The sequence below is a fragment of the Falco peregrinus genome, chromosome 3, assembly GCF_023634155.1.
Source record: "Falco peregrinus isolate bFalPer1 chromosome 3, bFalPer1.pri, whole genome shotgun sequence".
Lineage (NCBI taxonomy): Eukaryota > Metazoa > Chordata > Aves > Falconiformes > Falconidae > Falco > Falco peregrinus.
The window spans coordinates 15984802-16005590 of NC_073723.1; the positions used below are offsets into that span (position 1 = coordinate 15984802).

At 37.6% G+C, this 20789-nt stretch overlaps 1 protein-coding gene across 2 annotated transcripts in view; it reads left to right on the top strand.

The window, feature by feature from the left end:
• Window positions 1-20789, top strand: part of ADCY8 (adenylate cyclase 8) — a 131990-nt gene that overhangs the window by 50705 nt on the left and 60496 nt on the right. For both annotated transcript variants that reach the window (XM_013302353.3, XM_027792417.2), the window contains exons 3-5: window positions 2010-2140; window positions 4861-4972; window positions 16043-16170. In XM_013302353.3, coding sequence (XP_013157807.1) covers window positions 2010-2140; window positions 4861-4972; window positions 16043-16170 — 371 coding nt within the window. The remainder of the gene's footprint in view (window positions 1-2009; window positions 2141-4860; window positions 4973-16042; window positions 16171-20789) is intronic.

The window sequence follows — 20789 nt, forward strand, 5'->3', positions numbered from 1 at the left end:
TGAACAGAAGAGTCAGCCCTTCTCAGAAGAACAGTGTATCACTTCTATGCGTGTGGAAAGTGCTAAGGGACTTGAATCACAAGTACAGCTAAAGAGTTGATTTTCATAATTGTGGTCCAGCACCAGAGACTTGTGTGTATGTGCTCACATAATAGACTTACATAGCCAGTTCTCTGTGTGGTCCAGCAGCTTCCTGGCTAGCCATCTGTACAGATGAGATAACAGACTGGCTGGACACAATGGACTAACTTGAAACCACCCTGAAAGCAGGAGATTGACTGAACCTTCACAATTAAACATTGATGGACTTAACAGGAGCCAGGAATTTGGGGCAGATCTAGAACCTCCCAGATCTACCTTCTGCTTTGTTTAGTCCCATTTGTATGTTTAAATGTGTTAGTTAATATTCTGGGTGGAGCATCCCATCCAGGACCTTTTCTAGGTGATTCCTGCTGGTGAAGTGATTAAACTATGCATAGATAAGACATAGGAACTGTCCTTGCAGAAACGGTCTATGGAACTAGTCTTTTGTAGGTAGATTAGATATTTAAGAAGATCTTAGCATGTGGTTAAAATATACCAATAGTGATGAATCATGTAGGACTGGGGTTGTCACATGGGATCATGGGACAGCCATGTAATAAGAACTCAGTAAAACAGTCATGTGAGGAGTCTCTGCTGACCAAGCTGAAGACACTGCCATGAGGACCCTGGCAATAGAGACTCCCACCTCCCCCACCACCAGCAACCAACTGTCCATTCTGGGATATTTGAAGCTCTATGCAAACATCCCAGTTAATTAGTTTCTTCATTCTTGATAGGCACTGTGCCATGAACATCCATACAATGAATGAGTGAAAGCTTATCTGCTCGCTTAAGGCCTGAAAGATGGCTAGGAGCAGGCTGTCATCTGCAGAAGAACCCATTCTCCCCACTCCCACATGCCTTTGGGTGTGGAAGAAGGCTATATATTCCATGAACTATTTTGGTGACTGCTGTTGTACAGCCCTTACTGTATGATGCGAGTAAGTGTGAATCCATCATGGGACATGAAGCTTGTAGAAGGCCTTTGGGGAAAAGAACAGTCAACTCTGGGTCAGCAGACCAACTCAGAATATAACCTGCCCTGGGGGGATATTCAAAAAAGAGGTGAAGCGGGCCACAAGCCAAATAACTCATCCTGGAAACATGTTTCACTGAGACATATAAATGTTTATTTCTGAGGTCACATAGAGAGTTTCAAAGGAACTTTGAAACCCAGTCCCATTTGTCAAAATATTGTAAGCACTTCAGTACCACAGACCAATGAGAAGACTCTGAGATTCCCAAGTCACTTTAAAACTTGGTTCCTGATAAATATTGTAACCCTATTAACATACGAACTAGTCTATGGCTAAATCTTCCCATAAAACATTTCTCAAGTGTGTATTAGTTTATATCATCCTTGTCTTTAATCTCTGGCAATACAACTAAGCTTTGTCTAAATGCTGTCTTTTTCACTGAGTCAGGTTCCTCTGTCTCTTTTTTGCTTTATTTATTCTCTAGCTTTATTGTAATTATACAGTTCATTAATGCTAAACACACAGTCTGTAAGTTCTGATAAATAAGCAACAATAAAAATATTTTCCTACTTGCTGCTGAGGACTTTCAAACTCCTTTGGCCTGTATCTGTTAATCAAGCTACCACTGCCTAAAATGCAGTGCTTGTGTTCGCAAGTCATGTTTAGTGAGAAGTTGTCATGGAAGTCATAAGTAGGATAGATTTTTAAATAATCAACAAGTAAGCTTAAAATATTAGAGGGAAGACTGTCTAGGAAGGGGAGACTTGAAGGTCCATATTCTGGACTGAGGGTAATGTGAATTATCACAAATGGTCTGAGCTAGAATTTTTGGAGGGGAGGGTCACATCTTATATTGCCAGCTATCCAGCTCTTTAAATAGGGAGAGGTCAATCAGTTTACTATGAAGTACTAATTCAGACTGACACTTCAGTTTCCTCTTTATTTTAGGAACGGCTGGTGCTCTCTGTCTTACCACGGTTTGTAGTCCTGGAAATGATAAATGATATGACCAATGTAGAAGATGAACATTTGCAACACCAGTTTCACAAGATCTACATTCATCGTTACGAGAATGTCAGGTGGGTGGAGAAGACTCTTTTTAATATTTAAGATCTCAGATGCTGCTAAGTGTCTCTTGTTTGACAGTTTCCCTTCTGTTGCTTTTTTCATTCACAAATTAGAAGCTCAGTGTACCCTTGTTTAATCCCCGAGCAGATAAACACTTTGGCGCCTTCTTTTAGTCATCAGGATGGCTGGATGCCTTTGCCGTGGCAAGACCCATTTGAACTCAACACTGGGACGGGACCATTTCTGTATTTTTTCATGTTAATTAGAGTGGTCAGGGTTAAAAAGAAAGGGGACCTCTGCCTGCACATGGCCACATATTCCGCCACAACTTTCTGGTTGACGCCACATGCTGAGAAATGAAATGGAGACTTGTAAGATGCTTTCAAAGATCTAGACATGTCACATGGCTCCCCTACTTAGTAACCATTTTCATTCAATCATTCTTATTAACATTTTCCTAATTCCATTTCCCTTCTCTATTCCCCTAGCTAAATTTTGTCTCTCCTGAAATTAGTTAGCAGAAAGGTGATAGTTATCTTATGAGCTGCTACTCAAGGTATTAAGTCCTAATTGTACGTTTACAGCAGAATGATCAGCTTCCACTCCATGATGTTACAGAATCTCTGATTTTACTGTAGTTTCTGACCATCAGAATATTTAGCCAAGTCAGTAACATCTTCCACAAGTTTGTCTCAAACGAGGGCAAATGATTGAGTGGATAACACTGAAGGAAGGGAAAAATAAACGTCCTTGGATATGATGGGAGATGGTTTGCTAGGAAAGCATGTACTTTGCCTTTTGATGAAACCCAAAAATAACTTTGTCTGGACAACTTCAATAAACATAATTTGAACTTCTGTAGAAGAGTAAATTGATTATCTGCTTCTTCTGTGGCCTTGCAGTAGCTCAGACATATTATTTTATTAAATCTGTTGGAAAGGATCAAGGATCCTTACACTAACTTAAAATGTCTTCCATTACCCTTTTTTACTCTCATAGTAAGTGTTGCTGTAGAAAAGTAAAAATAGGGATAAGATGGCCCTTCTGTTTGAATGGAAAAAGAATTGTGGACAGGGATGAAAAGCTGAAACATAATCTATGCTTGAAAGAGATTTAAAATTAAGATTCTGTGTGCTTTAGAGTACAGGTACTGGTTGGTTCCTATGCATGCTGCCAGGGACTCAATCTTTTCAAAACTGGGTTTCATCTTATTTTTTCCTAAATGTTGAGCACTGAACAGTACGTGCACCAATTCTATATGAATCCTCAAAATTAGTATCCAGTTAGAGTTTTTTGTTGTTTTGAAAATGAAAACTGTAGAAATTAGTTGTTTGAAAATTGTCTTTTTATCAATTTAAGCTATTATTAATATTCATTACTCTTTGGGCAGTTTGGTACTTTACCTTTTAATTTTGTTTTTTCTCAATGGTAAAAATCTTAACCAGCTTGGGAGCCTCTTACTTAATCATCACCCAAACCCTTACCAGTCCATACCTATGAAAATGAGTTGAATTATCATTAGTTATATTTTATTGTCCACCTGATCATAACTATATTTATTGTTGGTTACATTACTGATTGTCTGACAGGGTCAAATTGTGATCTTGTTCAACACAAACGAAAGATCTTCAGCTGCTCAGATTGTAACACCAGTTATTAGTTTACTTTGAATTGCTAATTAGGTTCATTTGGATTATTTCTAGTCTGTGCCAGCATGGTATGTATTTTTTTGAACATTACTACTTTTTAAAGTAGACAGTATTTTTCTTTCTTCAGCTGCTAATTACTGAGCTATTTATTACATGTTTTGGTCTAGGTGATAGCTTGCACACTACAGACTTCATGTGTGTGTGTGTGTGTGTGTGTATGTTTCTCTGTATTCACATGTGCTCGTTGTAGGCATAGTGAACAGCCAAAGCTGCACGGGTAGAAAATTCACTGGCTGCTGAAATATAGGTCAGACTTCTGTCTGCAACTAGTTTGCTGACTAAGATCCTACCATAACTTCAGGGATCTAATTTGATGCACCTAAATTCTAAGTATGATCACACTGGGCTCCCTGTGAAGTCAATGGAAAGAACAACAAATCATCCAAATAAAGATTCATTCCTTAAACAGAGAGGACCATACTTCTAAATCAGGTACTTCCGTCAAGTCCCTAAAATTAGATGCAATAAAGCTGGCCTGAGTCTGGTGTATATCAAGACTGTTATGAATCTGTTTGTTGTCTTAGGATTTGAGTTTTGTATGGCACATAGATTAATAAAGCCTGAAAATCACACTAAAAGTTGAAATCGCTGAAGTCAAACTCACTGTAAAAAACAACTATATATAAACCCACCCTCAAAGAATACTGTCAGATACTAACAGGCAGCTGGGTGCCAAGTCTTTCTATTTATACAGCCCTTTATATTATGGATGCACTATGACTCAGTCTTCTCATTGATAAATGGGGACTACTGTGCTTATTAAGGCTTACTTATATCTTCCTGAATTATTTGAAAATCCAAAATTGCATAACACACATTTTTGGCAAAAACCCATTTCATACTTTGTAGTATTTCTTTAGTTCCTTCAGTATTTATACTCAGTATTCCAGAATCTCCAAAAGTCTAGAATAAAGTTAAATGAATTTTAAATGAACCTTCACTAGTAAATTGCTGGAAGGTAACTTAGGACATTCAGTTATCAATGGAAATCAGCTGCAATCTTAATATCTATTCTTTTTCAGCATTCTTTTTGCAGATGTTAAAGGATTCACTAACCTCTCCACAACTCTGTCAGCCCAGGAGTTGGTCCGAATGCTGAACGAACTCTTTGCCAGATTTGATCGACTAGCACATGTGAGTTAAACATGGTTTATTTGCAAAAGGGTCTGAAGTCAACTCTGTATTTGGGAGTGTTGGGAAATACCCTCTGATCACTTTGAACAATATTCAAAGAATGTCCCCATTGGGTTTTTAAGCAGCCATTGAGGATGGAAGACACTGACAAGTTTTACCAAAAGCGATTAGTTCTGACAGCAAGTGAAAGTTCAGATAGTCATCAGAACTTCACCTTTCTCTAGTGCTAGACCAAGAATGGTATGAAAGCAGGTCACCTACCGCAGTTTCTAAGGAAGTTTTGTAGTTCTGGTCTGGTAGTCTGGTCCTTGTTGGAATTACTTTTTTTTTTTTTTTTTTTTTTAAAGACCATAGCTTTATTTTGACTTTTCTTCTAAGAATTGAAGAAGGTTAAGAGACCTGTTCATTTAAAGGTCATATAATCAGCCACCACAGTCATTGCAATTTTTAGTTACTAGCAGGTTTTACAGTCTTAAGATTGGATTCTGTCTAAATCAGCCATGAAATTAATTAAACACAATAACTATTATGTTAGGAAAATTAATTTCTACTTAATTAGTACTGATTTGGAAAAAAAGCAAAGCACAGAAGTACAAGCAGAACACATGCTCATTTTTGCTAGGCTTGCAATTTTATTTTCTTTTTTGTTTCATTGGTCAAGGTTTTATTTCCTGTGACTATCTTTATGTGTCAACATCTGAGCTGTCTAGTAAGGCTGCTAGTGTAGGCAATGAAGTACATTTAATGGCATTTAGCTTGTAACTTATCCAACCAAATGTAGGCACCTACTATGGGAAAACAGGAATTACATTCTGAATATCATTGTCCATGCTCTTTACTTACTGTAAAGAGAGCCTAGAGTGGCTTGCTCTGACGTACACATCTACATCCCTGACTGATTTTTGTACATTTCTGGTCCAGGGTTATGGTTTATTTATTACACTGGCATCAGTAAGACCCTTGGTGTCATCTCTTAGCTTGCAAATAAGAGTCAAGAAAGACAAGACTTCTGTAATTATTCAAAGCTTTTTTGAGTCAGCTCTTTTTATCTCAAATAGCAATGTGTTTTCTCATGTACAGAGTGATGTCATAACCTATTGCCTGGACACTTGCAAATGGGTAATTTTTTTTTGTTAAAATATTTTTTTCCAATCTAACAAACCTCATCAGCTCTGGTCTACATTAAAAACCAAACAGTATGAAAGAACTTACTTCAGTCCTGTCTTTTAGAAAGCTTATAGGAGTAATGTCTCCTTCTACATGGCTTGACAAAAACAGCTATCCTAACCAAAGAAATGTATTTTAAACCAAATTAAATGTATCTATGTCACAGAAGCATTTTAGGAAGAATATGTACACAATATGACTTATTGCTTTGATTTACATTTTGATTTTGCCTAGCATCCTTGGTAGAACAGATTCCTCTTTCATGATCATTAACTGTATTTTCTAATCATTCCAGAAACTACATTTAACCAATAAAGATTTTGTATAGAAAGACTAGATCCAGTACAGGAGTGGAGAATAATGAAGGCATTTACATCTAAAAGTGTAATCCAGAGAATCCTCCCTCACTTTTCACTTAACCCTGAAGGCACTTCCCTGCTTGGTTTTAGTATTTTATAGGAACTGAAATTTTTGTTTCTTTAAATGCCCAGGGTTTCTCCCTTCCCTGTGGTTCATACATCTCTTACTTAAGCCTTCTAGAAAGTTTTCTGTCACATCCTAAACTCATAAATCTTCATGGAGAACATTGAATACACCTCCATGGGACTGGATATCTCAAAAATGTAGGTGAGTTTATCTAAAACAGTAATAAATATACCAGTTTGTCTAACAGAGCCAAAAATTTCTTACCCAGGAATTTGCAGAGTTTGGGATGAAATAACTTCTCTGTCTTCAAAACTTCATCAGAACAGTCACCTCTCAATGTCCCAGTTGCTAAGTTCAAGACTCTAGGCTCCTTCATGTATTTTCTTTCCTAATTTGTGAATTTGCTTTTCTCCTCTATACATCACTGACTAGACTAGCCCAGCTGTCTAGATCAGTCCTCTGAAAGGTAGAAGACACAGGGAGGAATCACTGCAGAAATTGAACAGATTTGAATACAAAGATTACAGTGATCTAACCACAACTAATTAAAATTTATTAAAAAGAAGGGTATTTCGATTGTGTTCCTTGTTTGTGGTTTCTGAGATGTGGATGTCATGGAACCTGCCTGATGTGCTGACAATTAGAGGTGCCCTAGAGAAGAGCAGAAGTTCTACATGGCTTTGGGTGTTTCTGTCCAACCCAAGGAGATGAACTCTCCCTCTGCACTTTGTGGGAAACCAAGACTCCTTACTCAGGTTTCTGGACTCTTGTGGAAGTGCCAGCTACCTAAAATATAAGGGCCTAAATCTTGTATTGAACTGAACCTTTGCCAAGTGGAGACTGACTGGTCCATTTCCCAAATTTTAAGGACTTGTGGTGTACATGGACCTATCAACCTATCTGACTGATATTGTGTAGAGCTTTTACACCTGGCAAAGGTGCATCTTTTGGAAAAACTCCCAGTGTTCATCTGAAGGTCCCAGGAGACGGAGGAATACTTGTGTATCTTGGAAGTCTGTTCCAGTACCTTAACACTTTCACTGGTAATTCGTTATGGCTTGTTTCTTATTTGATTTTTTCTGAATTTGAATTACATCCCTTGATTTTTGCTATGACCTATCTTTAATAGACAAAAGAACCATTTTGCAGCCATTGATTTTCTCTGGGAACACATTTGTGTGCTTGGTCAAGCCACATTTCAGTTTTCCTTTTGGCAAAAGAAACAGATCAAGCTCATTGCGAGGCTTTTTCTCTGTAAGTTTTATTCCTTCAAATAATTTTTGGGACTAGTGTTTTGGGCTGCCTCAAATTTTTTCAGAATCTCTTTTAAGGCATAGGTACTGGCATTGAAAGTAGTGTTCCTGGACTAACCTCCTCTATGTGGTGGAGGCATATCTTCATCATTCCTCCTATTTTATTTCTTTCATCACTGTCCAAAAATCATGTTTCTGAACATACAGTGATGACATTATTGTACATATAATTGTACATATAAAACCCATATAATTTTGGCTTTTTATGATCTTGCTGTCTTCTTACAAACACCATGCCTGCATGGTAATTGATCATTCTAGCAGTTTTATTCCTTCTGCAAATGGTATTAGAAATTGTTTCATACTTGCCAGTAAATCCTTGACAGGCCTTTTGGAAAGTGATCCTTTCAAGACCTCCCTAGAAGGATATTCCACTAAGGAGGATTACACATTCACATCTAGATATCAGATCTGTCACTTAACTGGTTCTTAATCATCTTAACTAGAGTTATCATAACTCTTTTAAAAATAGACACTGTTACTCAAAATCTTGGGTTTTGCTAAGAATTGTCATTAACGTACAGAGGCCAGTTGCAGAAAGCTTGAGGCAGTTTCTTTAGATTTTAAAGGAAAATCCTCATAAATCCTTATTTACTCCTAAAAAAAGTAGTATTTTATAATCCCATATAAAGGATTGTTTGATCTGCTTTATCATCTTATATAAATCATATAATATTAAAGAAGACATTATTTCACAGCTTACCAAAGAATGTAATTTAGCTTAGTTTCTTCTTTCTTTCTTCAGCTTTCTTTTTTCTTGTGCAATGCAAAAGCAATGAGAGCTCAGATTTTTTTCTATTATTCAGTCGATTGCATCAAGTATTACAGCATATGTTGATGCATATAAATTCCATAATGTATGTATCATTAGCACAGAACACTGAATAGAAATTAGAACTCAGTTCAGTATTTCTTATAAGAAAGAAATATAATATTACGTTATGTACAGCCATTTCCCCTTTCTAATAACTTTGTGACATTTAAAAAAGTTTTATAGTTATTGAGGAGAAAAGTGACATCAAGGAAGAAAAATAAGTCAGCATAAAACAGAACTGAAGAAAAGAAATTCCTTATATATCTGTCTACTGAAAGGCCTAAACAGAAACTTAATTAATATCAATATTTTCCTTAGGCAGAAATTTTGAGGAGAGAAGGGAAATAAGATGATATTTGGTGAGATACTTCAGTGTAAAAAAAGTCCTGCTTTGATGAAATAATAGGGGTTTTTTTACATTTGTTTTTCCTCTGCCTTTGCAGTGCTAGATGTCAGCCAATATTCTGATATAAATTGTTTGTCATATTTCTAAATGTATCCACACTGCGTGTAGATTTAGTTTCAGATATGACAAAGAGGAAAGTGTAAAACCCTGAACAGAAGAGCAGACATCTGTGAGCTTTGTCGCAAACAGCAGCTGAGATGTAGTCCAACATCACTGAGACCTAAAGATAACATGAAGGCACGGCATTTTAGTTTAGACATATATACAAAGACAAACACAGAGACAACCTTAGATATGAGTTTGGACCCATCCGTAATATGAAGCATTGAAGCTGAAACAGAAATCTTCCCCTGAAAGATTAAAATCCATGGATTTCATATAAGAATAAAGTGGCTGGCCTGTAAGACACTTCATCTCTTTACAGTCTCATCAGTTCCCAAACTATAAACCAGAATAACAGTGCTTCTTACTCAGAGGAACCGTAGTTGCTGAATGAAAAATTCACACTTTAATATAGGCCTTTTTTCTCCTTATGTTCACTAGCCTGGTGTTAGTGGGAGAGTTATTTATGTAATGTGAATCACAGGTTGCTTTTGCTTATTAAAGAACTGATATCTTATTTTATCTTTCTATAAGAGGTGGTCTTTTCCCATGACCTTTGTTAAATTCTTTCTTGGGAGAGCACAGAAAACCTGCCAAAAAATTCCTTCAATGGCGTATTACCAGTCTTACTTGTGACTAGCGTTTCCAGGGGTGGAAACCAGCCAAACTAGCAGGCTCCACAAGAATGCATCACCCTATAGCCCCAGTACAACACCTGCACCAGCTGGTATCAAAGAGGAAAGAGTGGAAGGTGTTAAAGGCTCTTTTGTCTCCTCAATAAATTCATGACCACATTTAACCTCTGAGCTGGCAGTGCTTTGTTCTTTTGTGAAATGATCTTCAAACACATAACCCGTAGGACTCTGGAGACTCCCTAAAAAACCCTGTCTGTTTAAACACATATGCCAGTAAAAAAAGGTGAATTTCTTCATGCATGTATGTTAGCGGTACTGTATTAAGAAGCAGAGTTAATGGGATTATGAGTGTACATATACGATATTTAGCTAATTTTAAGGACATTGTATGCATTTATAGTAATGGGAGGAGGTGAATGCTTTTTTCGTAGTGCTTAATTCTAGGCTGTTTTCCCTCCTCACCAGCATCAACAACTAATTGTCTTATACTAGTGAATAAAAAACACTATTAAACAATGTTCTTACTAAAGTTATAGTACTTCAGAAGTTAAAGAGCCCAGTAGATCATCAAAAGACCTGAACAATCAAATAAAACCCTGGTGCACAAAACACTTTCAGAAGTGATAGTCTACAGGCATTTTATGAAAAAAAGTCAGATGAAAATGACAGATGAAATAAAACTTCTGTTTCCAAATTTCTCAATGATTTAGGAACTAAGAGTTACGTAAATCCAAAACTAATCCCCTCCCCCGCCATGCTCTGTTGACTACATTGAGATTTGAATGACATTTAGGCTTTACAAGCATATATTTGAGAAATGTCCACCTCACCCTTTATGTATCTGCAGTCCTAGAAATTCCTAAGGGTCAGAATTTCCATGCAGAATTGCTCGTGCCTTAGCAGGGAAGAACCACACCTTGAATCTTCCTAACAGGGATTTCTGTGCCCAATAACACTAACGGCATAATCTACTAATTAGCACTAGCTGGCAAGGATGGTTGTTCACCAGACACAACAGCCACAGCTGGTTTTCGTCCACAGTATGGCAAGGGAGAGAAGTGTTGACATATTTGAAAACTCATGCAGGAATGCGCCTCAGTTCCTTCTGCAGCATGAGAGACCCCAAATCTGTATTTTCTGTCAGCCTGGAGAAGTCTTAATCACCCCACTCTAGGCTATTCTAAAAAGAGAAAGCATTCCTTATGTGATCTGACAAACTATGTAAAAATAATTTAATATAGAGCTATATTTAAGTATCCCTTGGTCCAGGCAGGGAATGAAAGATTGCCACATTTTTCCTTTTGTGTGTATAAAAAGTAGCAACAGTCCTTGCAACCGTGACTGGTTGCTCCTGGTCCTCCTTTCTGCCTGCACCACCGGGCTCAAGAACTTCCCTCCATCTGGCTCTGTCAAGATCCCAGCTGTTTTCCAACGTGACAGAGCTGCAATAGTTGGAATTCGGATGGATGTCTCCCTCCAGCCCACCCCAAACCAGCCTGCTGATTAAGAGCTTTGGCCTAGCCCCCATTCGTGCTGTGACAGGCCTTTTATCTAGGTTTCCTATACCTTTGGCAAATGTTTCAGGAACTGAGCTATTGTACACAAGGGCCAAGTCCCTGCCTCTTCCCACTCTGGCCACCTTTCCAAAGGAGGTTTTGGTGTCTTTGTTCTGCAGTTCAGCCTCAGTAATCTCTCATCCACACTGTTTCAGATTTTTCACTTGAAATTTAAAAAATTGCAGATGTGGACTTTTCTGTGGGCTGTTCGCTAACCGATGGGATTCCGTTCAAAAGTAGGTGTGGTGATTAATTCACCACAGGCAGGATTGAAAATGTGGTGTAACTTATAAAACACAATCACTTTTTTCCCTCATCAGACATTTAGTCCAAGAAAACAAGAAATATTAATGAAGTTTCTGGCTGCATCTTTCAGTAAAGTGGTATTTGAGCAACTAATTTCTTCAGCTCTACCTTATGCCAGTTTGCTTTGCTTCCTTTGCAGTCCCTAGGAATGTATTTAATAAGCTTAAACATAAATCATTCACATATGTGAGGCAATTATTTATGAAATATCCGCATATTTTCTTTTGGTCTGGATTAAGATGATTTGGAAAAAAGACTTCTTATCAATTGCTATTGAATACATCTAGAACTATTATTCATAGTCGAGTATTTGAGTCTGCTCAGTATCCCCAGACAAAATTTCTACTGATTTCAATTGATCTTGGCAGAATCAGGCCCTTTAATCTTCCACTTGTAGCAACTGAGCAGCTGCAAATAAGGGGAAAAAAAGCCCCCGTTTATGACATGCTGAGTAATTAATTGATACCTTCAGTAAATGGCATTAATGAGTGAGTATGGGGAGGGATGTGAAGTTGATGGATGATGATGTGAATGTCTGTATAATATCAGCTGTCAATCACATGCCTAAGACAACTTCTGGAATTGCTTATGGGAAGAGGAAGAGCAATAGAATAAAGGCAAGATCACAATAGACTCACAACAATGTAAGGATTTACCACGGTAGTGTAATGCCTGCTGCATCAAAGTTCCTGTATGGACATTATATCTTATTTAAATAATTTACCCATTTTACAAGTTCTTCGTACATGATTATATTTTTGATTCATTTTCATTTAATATTGACTTGCAACACTTAGATATCATGGTGAGATGGCTTTAGGAAGTGGCTTTGAGCTCCAGACAGTGAGGAAAACCTTGAATGCTCTTACTATCATTTTAGACCACTGAAAAGCAGGTAGACCCTTACAAAACTCATTCTTTTTACAGCTACAACATGACTACCCACAATTCACCATGAAACTAACCTTAATGTACTAATACAACCAGCATGATAAAGCATCTACTTTAAACTGTAGATGTGATTAGGCTACGGTGTTATCAGAAGGAATCTCAAGAGACTATGCAGTCCTCCTCTGCCAAAGGCAGATCCCATTAACCCTCTGTCCTTCCTGGCAGTTGTCAAATTATCTTCTTTACCTGAAATGTTTCCAGTGATAAAAAATCTACAGTTTACTTTTTAAATAGGTATAATGGGAATAATAAGGGAAGAATAAAAAGAGTAAGGGCAATATAGTCAGACTGTAGTGCAGTTCATGTTTAACAGTCATAATGTTACCAACAGGGTAAATAAGGAAGGCAAGGAGTCATTTAAGTGCTCCTTGTGGCTTCTTGTGCCAATAGAGATACTCTGCCTGGCCTTTGCACGGCTCCAGAGGGACACACATCTTATGTCATGTCTGCTAGTCCTGTGTGAGTGCCTCACATACCCAGAGGTCTTACTGATGCACCATAGGCTTATGTGCAGACAACTGAGATGAAGCCCAGCCAAGCTGTAACTGTGAGCTGAATCAGTCCCTAGGCTTCACTGACTGCATTGCCTGGCTCTCCTTTGACTGTAATGGCAACCTTGACTGCTGGCTGACATATGGACACTATATATAGTCATCTCTGTTTGGATATCTCACTCTGTAGATGACTTCCTGAGTTTTGGCAGATGAGCATAGAGGTGACGTATCGTGACAAGAAAAGGCATGCATTCATGTGCAGCTGGACGGATTTCCTGTGTCACGCACATGCGCTCACATTTACATACATCAAACTCTCCTTAGCAGGTCTTGTTATGCATTAACATTCTTCTTTCTTATTCTTATAAAAATCACACCTTTTTGAAGTGGTCTGCCTTTTTCTGATTTTCAGAAAATGAGGAGATATGCAGCCAGGTGACAGAAGTCTCATCTGCCTTCAACGGAATCAGCACTTCAGCCAGTTTAAATGGGTCATTAAGAACCAAACAGCTGAGGTTTTTTTCTGTTGCAGACTATGTTCTCTAACTGTGCTGAATTAGATGCTTATTTAATACGTGATTCCCACATTGTCAGACAGTCAGGTACCACAGGTGCAAGACTTCATGATAGATGTTGCATGTAAAATTGTAATTATAATACTAAAATATGATACTACTTGATATATGTCTGTCTGTCTTTCCTGGAAATTGACTTATTTTCCCCTTTTTTTATTTCACTATTGTACTATGAAGTTACCAGTTGTAATGTATTTGTAGTGGGTCTGAGTGGAGTTAAAGTGCTGCCTTTTGCTTTACTCCACCTCAGTCAAACCAATAGGATGTTATAAATGCTCCTTTTACTTTGTAGATGTAAAGGCAAATGTCAAATAGAATATGAATCAATCAAATGGCACTATTAGAAAAAACAAAGAACTTTAGAATCTGTGGTTTATAATATCATTATCTCTTTGCATTTTGTCTAACCAGGGAAAAAGGAAAGAAGCTTAAGGAAGCCCACTAACAGTTTGACATGCCATTGAGTCCTCATTACTTGTTGACTAACTTTAATGTTTTGTAGTTTCACTCTATAAAAAAAAAAAAAAGAAAAAGAAAAGATAAAGTGGAAACTGCAGTAAAATCAAATCTCTAATTCTTTCCATTGAGGAGGAAATGTAAAAAATTGTTTTGGTGGATTTTAGGTTGTATGATTTCGGTTGCAGCCATGTGAAAATACCCAGTCTTCACTTGTGTGGGTCTGCAGAGGTGTTGAAGAGGGCAAGGAAAGAGGAATGTTATATATGACTTTTGACATTTTAGAAGCTTGACTTCAGTCTAGAATTTCCTTGTGAAACTTGGGCAGCTAGACATTGCACTGAGAGCCAGCACTGGTATTAGCTGGAGACTTAGCCAAAGCTTCAAACACAGTCAGTTCCTACTGATGGTTTAAGGAGATTTCAGGGTGAATCAGCTTATTTTGGCCCTATGCCCAGAGCAGATTTTACCCTCGCTGGCATGCTTAAAGCTTCAGCTGACTTCTGCAAAAGCTTTGGGTACAAGTGTTTAGGTTCTCTGTGCCACTCTAAGATTTACAAAGATTTCTCTGAGGTGGGCTACAAAGCTTCATTCTTCCTAGGCAAAATCTTGAATAATAATCTGTAGTCTCATTCATTTTGCCGGTACTCAATTCCTTAGGCACAGTCAGTGTTCACATTTGCTCCTATATCCTACTTAATGTTGTCTCTTTCCCCAGTGGGTTTAGTGCATCCCCACTCCTTTGATTAGTGCAGCCCCCACCACAGGTTGTCAGAGAGAAAGAGAAAAGCTGAAATAAATACCACAGGCAAAATTTTGCTATCATCTAATGAACCAGTTTTACAAATCGTTATCCTGCTCCCTAGCAACGACTGGTCTTCATTTTAATGTTCTGTCATTGGAACCTTCACTGATGGAGTGCTAATACTGCAATCAACGACTATCCATCATAGATAGTCACTTCCCTGACTCAACTTGTAATACTGTCTGGTCCTAGCTGCTTGCAGCTCTGTTGTCAAATTATTATGGTCTCTCTTCCTGTGCACTGATTGTCTCCTGTGAGTGCCAAGCCATCAGAATACATTGGGAAAGTTTACAGCTAATCTTGGGCTCATTTTGCTTGTCTGGTGTTGTGGTTTAAGTGCAAAAGTTTTGGCAACTTAGGTATTTCCGCTCACTAGAGAAGGCTCTTCTAAAATAATGATCCAATCGCACAGCAACAGGCTGTTTCAGTATATAAGGACACTGTTAATATGTATTTATAAAATGAAATTTGGTATTTTGCTCCTAGGGTAAAGGATGTCTTTAGGTGGATGCCAAATAAACACCATTTCTCCACAGTACAAGTCTAATGCGAAATGTGTTCATTTGACATCCTTGGCATGCAGATGCTTGATCAGCTCCTATAGCTATTGGGAATGCTTGAGCGTAACAGTACAAACTTTAGGTGGGAAGGGACTATCAGTGGGAGGAAAGAGGTTTTTCATTTATTTCCAGTGTAAAAAGGGGGCAGAAATGATGCCCTGGAGGAATGCAGTCTAAAATGGAATATTTGTTATCTCATCTGGCGTTTCTGAATCCTTGGCCTAGCTTCCAGCCGAACTCTGATGAGACCTTTCTCACCATCAGCAAAGACATCTCTGACTAGCATAACACAAAAGTCACTATATTGTTTTTATTGAAAACATAAAAGGTACTATATTTCAAAAGTGAAATAAATCGGGGTTGTATTAATCACAAGCAGAAAACATCTAGCAACAAGTTTTAATATTTTTTTTAGTACTTTTTTCAACTACTTTCACATTCACCTTAAAGTTAGGAAAAAATAACTGCAAATCTTTTCTTTCTCTTTGATACATTTATGTATAGGAACACCATTGCCTTCGAATAAAGATCCTGGGGGACTGCTACTACTGTGTGTCAGGGCTCCCAGAACCTCGCCAGGACCATGCACACTGCTGTGTTGAAATGGGGCTCAGCATGATCAAAACTATCAGGTAATGCCTTTTTCCCCCCTTCTTCTTCTTCTTGTTTTGTTGTTTCTGACAGCATCCTGAACTTCTTATCTGAGAGTGTTATTACTAGACAAGTAATTCTGATGGTAGTTCAGAGACCTCAGGATTATCACTATGAAAAGGGTAGGACTTTTTCAATCCATGTGATGTGTGGGGACCGACATTAAATGCATTTTACTAACCTGTGCTGCTTCAGAGCATGTATCACAATAGCTGTGTGTGCATTGCAAGTGGTAGTTTTCACAGTTCTTAATAGTTCTCAGTTGGTACTGTTATTTTGAGGAGGAGGAGACTGAATTGCTTCCTAAAATCTCTTTAATAAAATAAAACAATATAAACACTAAATAGCTGTGGCAAGACTTTAGCTTGGGAACTAGCTCATAGACAAACTCGTAAGCACTAAGATTTGCCCAATGAGCAAATTTTACTTGTTAAATTAGGTTGGAGCTTAAATCCACAAGCACTGGAAGTGTTTTAATTAAGGGATGTGTTCCCATCATGTAAATATAGTTGTGTTGCTGATAGATTATTGTATTTTGATGCAATAGGGATTAATAACATTTTAGCAGTCCATGCATAGAGCTAGTCCAACCATTTACCGTGACAGTGGCCAACATCTAATGCCCCAAAAGAGGGTTTCTCCATCTTTTTTATCCTCTATATCAATGTTGCTAAGTTCCCTTTATCCAAATACTTCCTTGGTTGCTGTCTTCCCTAAAAAAGTGTTGCCTAACCCAAGCACTCTCCTCATTCCATGGATGTTTTGCTGTCCAATCTCTTCACCTGCTTGTTTTCCAGGCTGCTTTGCCCCCTTAATCTGAGTGTGTCTCATTATGTACATTACACAGTTAATGCATACTTCAGCTACATTACTGACATTTTATTAAGGAGTGAATTTGACAAAAAAATAATTGTTGGAAAATGTAACCGAATAATGATTATGCAACAATGATCTCTAAGAAAGTTGGATTCAATTATTACAGACTAAATGTTGCACAAAGTAATCAATATTTTGCTTCTAGAATCACTACAGTGAAAGTGAAATTAGAATATGAATTAGAGAACACAGAGATGAAAAAATCCACCAGTATTGTTAAAGATTCTTGGGAAACACACATCAAATCATTTGCATTTGTTTAGTAATACCATCTGCAGCAAATGTATTGTAAGTCATTTTTCCTCTATGATAGTAAATTTCTCTGAATCTCCTTACACATGTGGAAGTCTCTAACACCCTGGTGCTGTTTTATGAACTGGGTCTCAAAGGCAGTAATCCATTAGAAATGGTACTGTATTTTTAGTACCTTAAATGACAGTTATATTCAGTGAGAGCTGAAAAACCAAAGTCCATTAGGACTTGGGTCATCCTGGGCTAATTTAATTCAAATTTCCTCCAATTTGTTTAATAATTCCAGTATCTGAATTTCTGGCCATTCAATGAGCATGATTTCACCCCCAGGCTTTCCTGTTCTGAGTATCGGAGCCTTATTGTTACTTATCTTAATATGTGTTCATACAGTTCACAGGGAGACCAATCTTTCCATGGGATATTACAAATACCTCAGTACTGTATAATCCTGAAAAGAATATTCCTCAGAAATATTAAATATTACTGACAGAATTTGGAGTTATCTACAGTCCGTTAATTAGAACTTAATTTAGTAGATATCTCTCATAGTTAAAATGAAAAAAAACCTGCCCTTCTTTAGAAAACTGAGTTTCTACTATATTGATCACTGCAGAAGTTCATCAGATCTAAAAACTGTTAGAAATTACATTCTGATAATCATAAAATGTGTAGGTCCAAAATAATAGGCAAGTGATCCAAGATATGAAAAACCATCATTCAGACTTCACAGTTACATCGAAGTTACATAGACAAACTCAAAACCCTCTTGCAAATCAGTGGATGTTTACACAAGGCTTCCAAAAATTTCACTACTAAGCCTACATGAGCAGTTGTTTCTTCTCCTCCTTGCAGAGTTATAGCTTAGCTTTAAATCTTAGCTATATTTTAGCTCAAGCACTTAGCCTAGCTTAAGAATTAGACATCAAAACAAAAATGAGGATTTTTGTTAAAACAGCTGACCTATAATTGGAATTTAGTCACCTAAATCATGGACGGCAGTCCAGGTATTTTTGTAACTCCTGATTCTTGTACCCATTTAAGCTCTTTACGCAATTAATGCAGAAGGAAGTTTTAAATTAGGCAGACCAGGTTTTCCCCAGAAGATCCTCCAAGATCCCTGTTCTCTCTATTGACAACAGGTAGTTGGTAACATTGCAAGGTCAGTACCAACACTTCTGGTGAGGTGGTACCCAAAAATCTATAATCTCAGGGTACCATTAACTGAATTTTCCTTCTAGCCTTCTTGATGACTGTGTGGTCAGCGGGAATCAAATAAAAGCATCAAATCTATTCGTTATACAACATGTAAAATAAATCTACATGGACAGATTGACTCACAAGAGAAATCTGAGTGTTTTCATACATCTCATATCCATACAGCTGAAGTGTTAATTTATTGTTGAGACTCTGCTAGATCTTAAGCTCATATATCAAGGATTTAGACTAAGTCTTGCTGCTCCAATTCTGTCTTTGCAGATGTGAGGAACTGTTCAGAACTCAACAAAACAATCCAAGATCATTATTTTCTCTGTAATGATTTTTTACATCTCTGTGTCTTGTTACAAACTGTGTTACAAGAAAAGCTATTATTTATTCCACCCTGTCTCGTACTTTGCTCCCTTAACCACTGAGTACAACTGAAATACAACTTTCAGCCATGGGAAGTTTCCACGAAACCTGATATATACTCTGAAGCAAGGAAGCTTTGCCCCATCACATCTGTGCACTAGCAAGAATCCTAACTCCAGCTCTCTTGAAAACCCAGCCTCCTGTAAACTCTCTTTAGTTGCAGCTGGAAATGTAAATTAAAATAAAAAGAACAAGCTCTTAATGAGGGGTTCATTTATTCAGCTGGTTCTCATATCTTTTCACAGGCAGTGTAACTCTTTTATTGTGTTTTATTAATGCCTGTCTGTACTGGCAGTTGATAGAAATGACATACTAGTGGAATGTTTAGTCACCAGATGATAATGTTTCATTTTAACAGTTATCACCCAAGTTACAATGAGTGTCAGAGAGAATACTCAAAGAAACTAAATCTGCAATTGCTCTTACCTGTAAGAAAGAGCAGACATCTTGATGTCTATATGGGAAGGGAAAGATTTGTAAGAAGGAAGCAGTTATTGTCACTTTCGTTGCATGTTAATGAAAACCCAAAGCTGTGTTGGAGTGCCAGATGGATGGATTATGGGTGGGATATGTGATAAAATTCAAGATGGGGATATCTATTTGCTGATAGTCAAATATGGAACATGAGCTTAAAGATCTAACAATAAAATGAGGTTAGATCTGGTGAGATAATCATTGCCTCAAATATATTAAAATAGATGTAAAATAGATAAGATAAAGTACATAAAATTATGAACTAGAGAACTCAATATCACATTATGCTCCAAAAAGAGATTAGCATGCTTGTTCATTGGGGATGTCCATTCTTTGGGTTGGGGCTGTGAGGACAGGAATTAACTACATAAAGCATAGTGAGGGAAGTTCAGAAGGAAAGTGAGGTAAAGGAGAGGAAACATGAAAGGAAGTGGAAATAGAGGAAGGGACTGTGAAGAGAGGTGAAGGAAATAATCTTAAAGAAGAGGACAGAATACTTCCAAAAGTGTAAATTACAGAGCATAATCTGTCAATAACAAGACTGTTATGAGAGTAATGGATCTATGTATGGTGGCCTTATTTTACAAGTTTGTTAAACATTTTTATAAGAATGCAGAGAAAAGTCACAAAAATAATTTGTGAAGAGCAGAGGTGCTTTTTTAAAAAAAAGAAAATTGGGAAGCTTAATCTGTTTGCCTGAGCAAAAAAGAATTGAGGAGTTACGTGGTAGCAACACATTAAAAAAAAAAAAAGATATGGGCAGAAAATACCAGATTTAAAACCGGGCAATGGTATTACCTAAGGGAAACAATGGCTTTTCTGTTCTCAGTGTTTTCAAATCAAAACTGAATTTCTTCCCAGAGTAAATACTTCCATCACGAACAAGTTACTGGAATACAAACAAGCACAAGTGGGTAAAATGTACCAGCCTGTGTGGCACAGGGTATCAAGGTGGACAATGAAAAATGTCCCCTCTGCTCTTCAGCCGGGGACACTGTGGCAGCATAAGTGTCAGGAGCTGCCTCCAGGGGCTGAAGGCTGCTGCTTTCACCACCACCTTCTCAGTGTCCTTATTCCTAAAATCTCTGTTTCTGGTAGGAGAGAGGGGAGGGAGATTACGTGAGGCCCAGCTCCTCAAGGACTCATGTGGCGCAACGATGGAAACCCCACAACGATCCATGTAACAGTGGAAATTCAAACAGACCATTATGCTGGTGTTTGTTTGGTATATCAAGGAGTTCTGAGTGGTTTCATCCCTTGGATTATTTCCCAGTAAAATACCAGCTGAAAGAGTAATTATTATGACAGAAAAAATAGTCCCAGCATACAATGTAAACTAACTCCAGAAATTGGATAACAGCTTATCTTC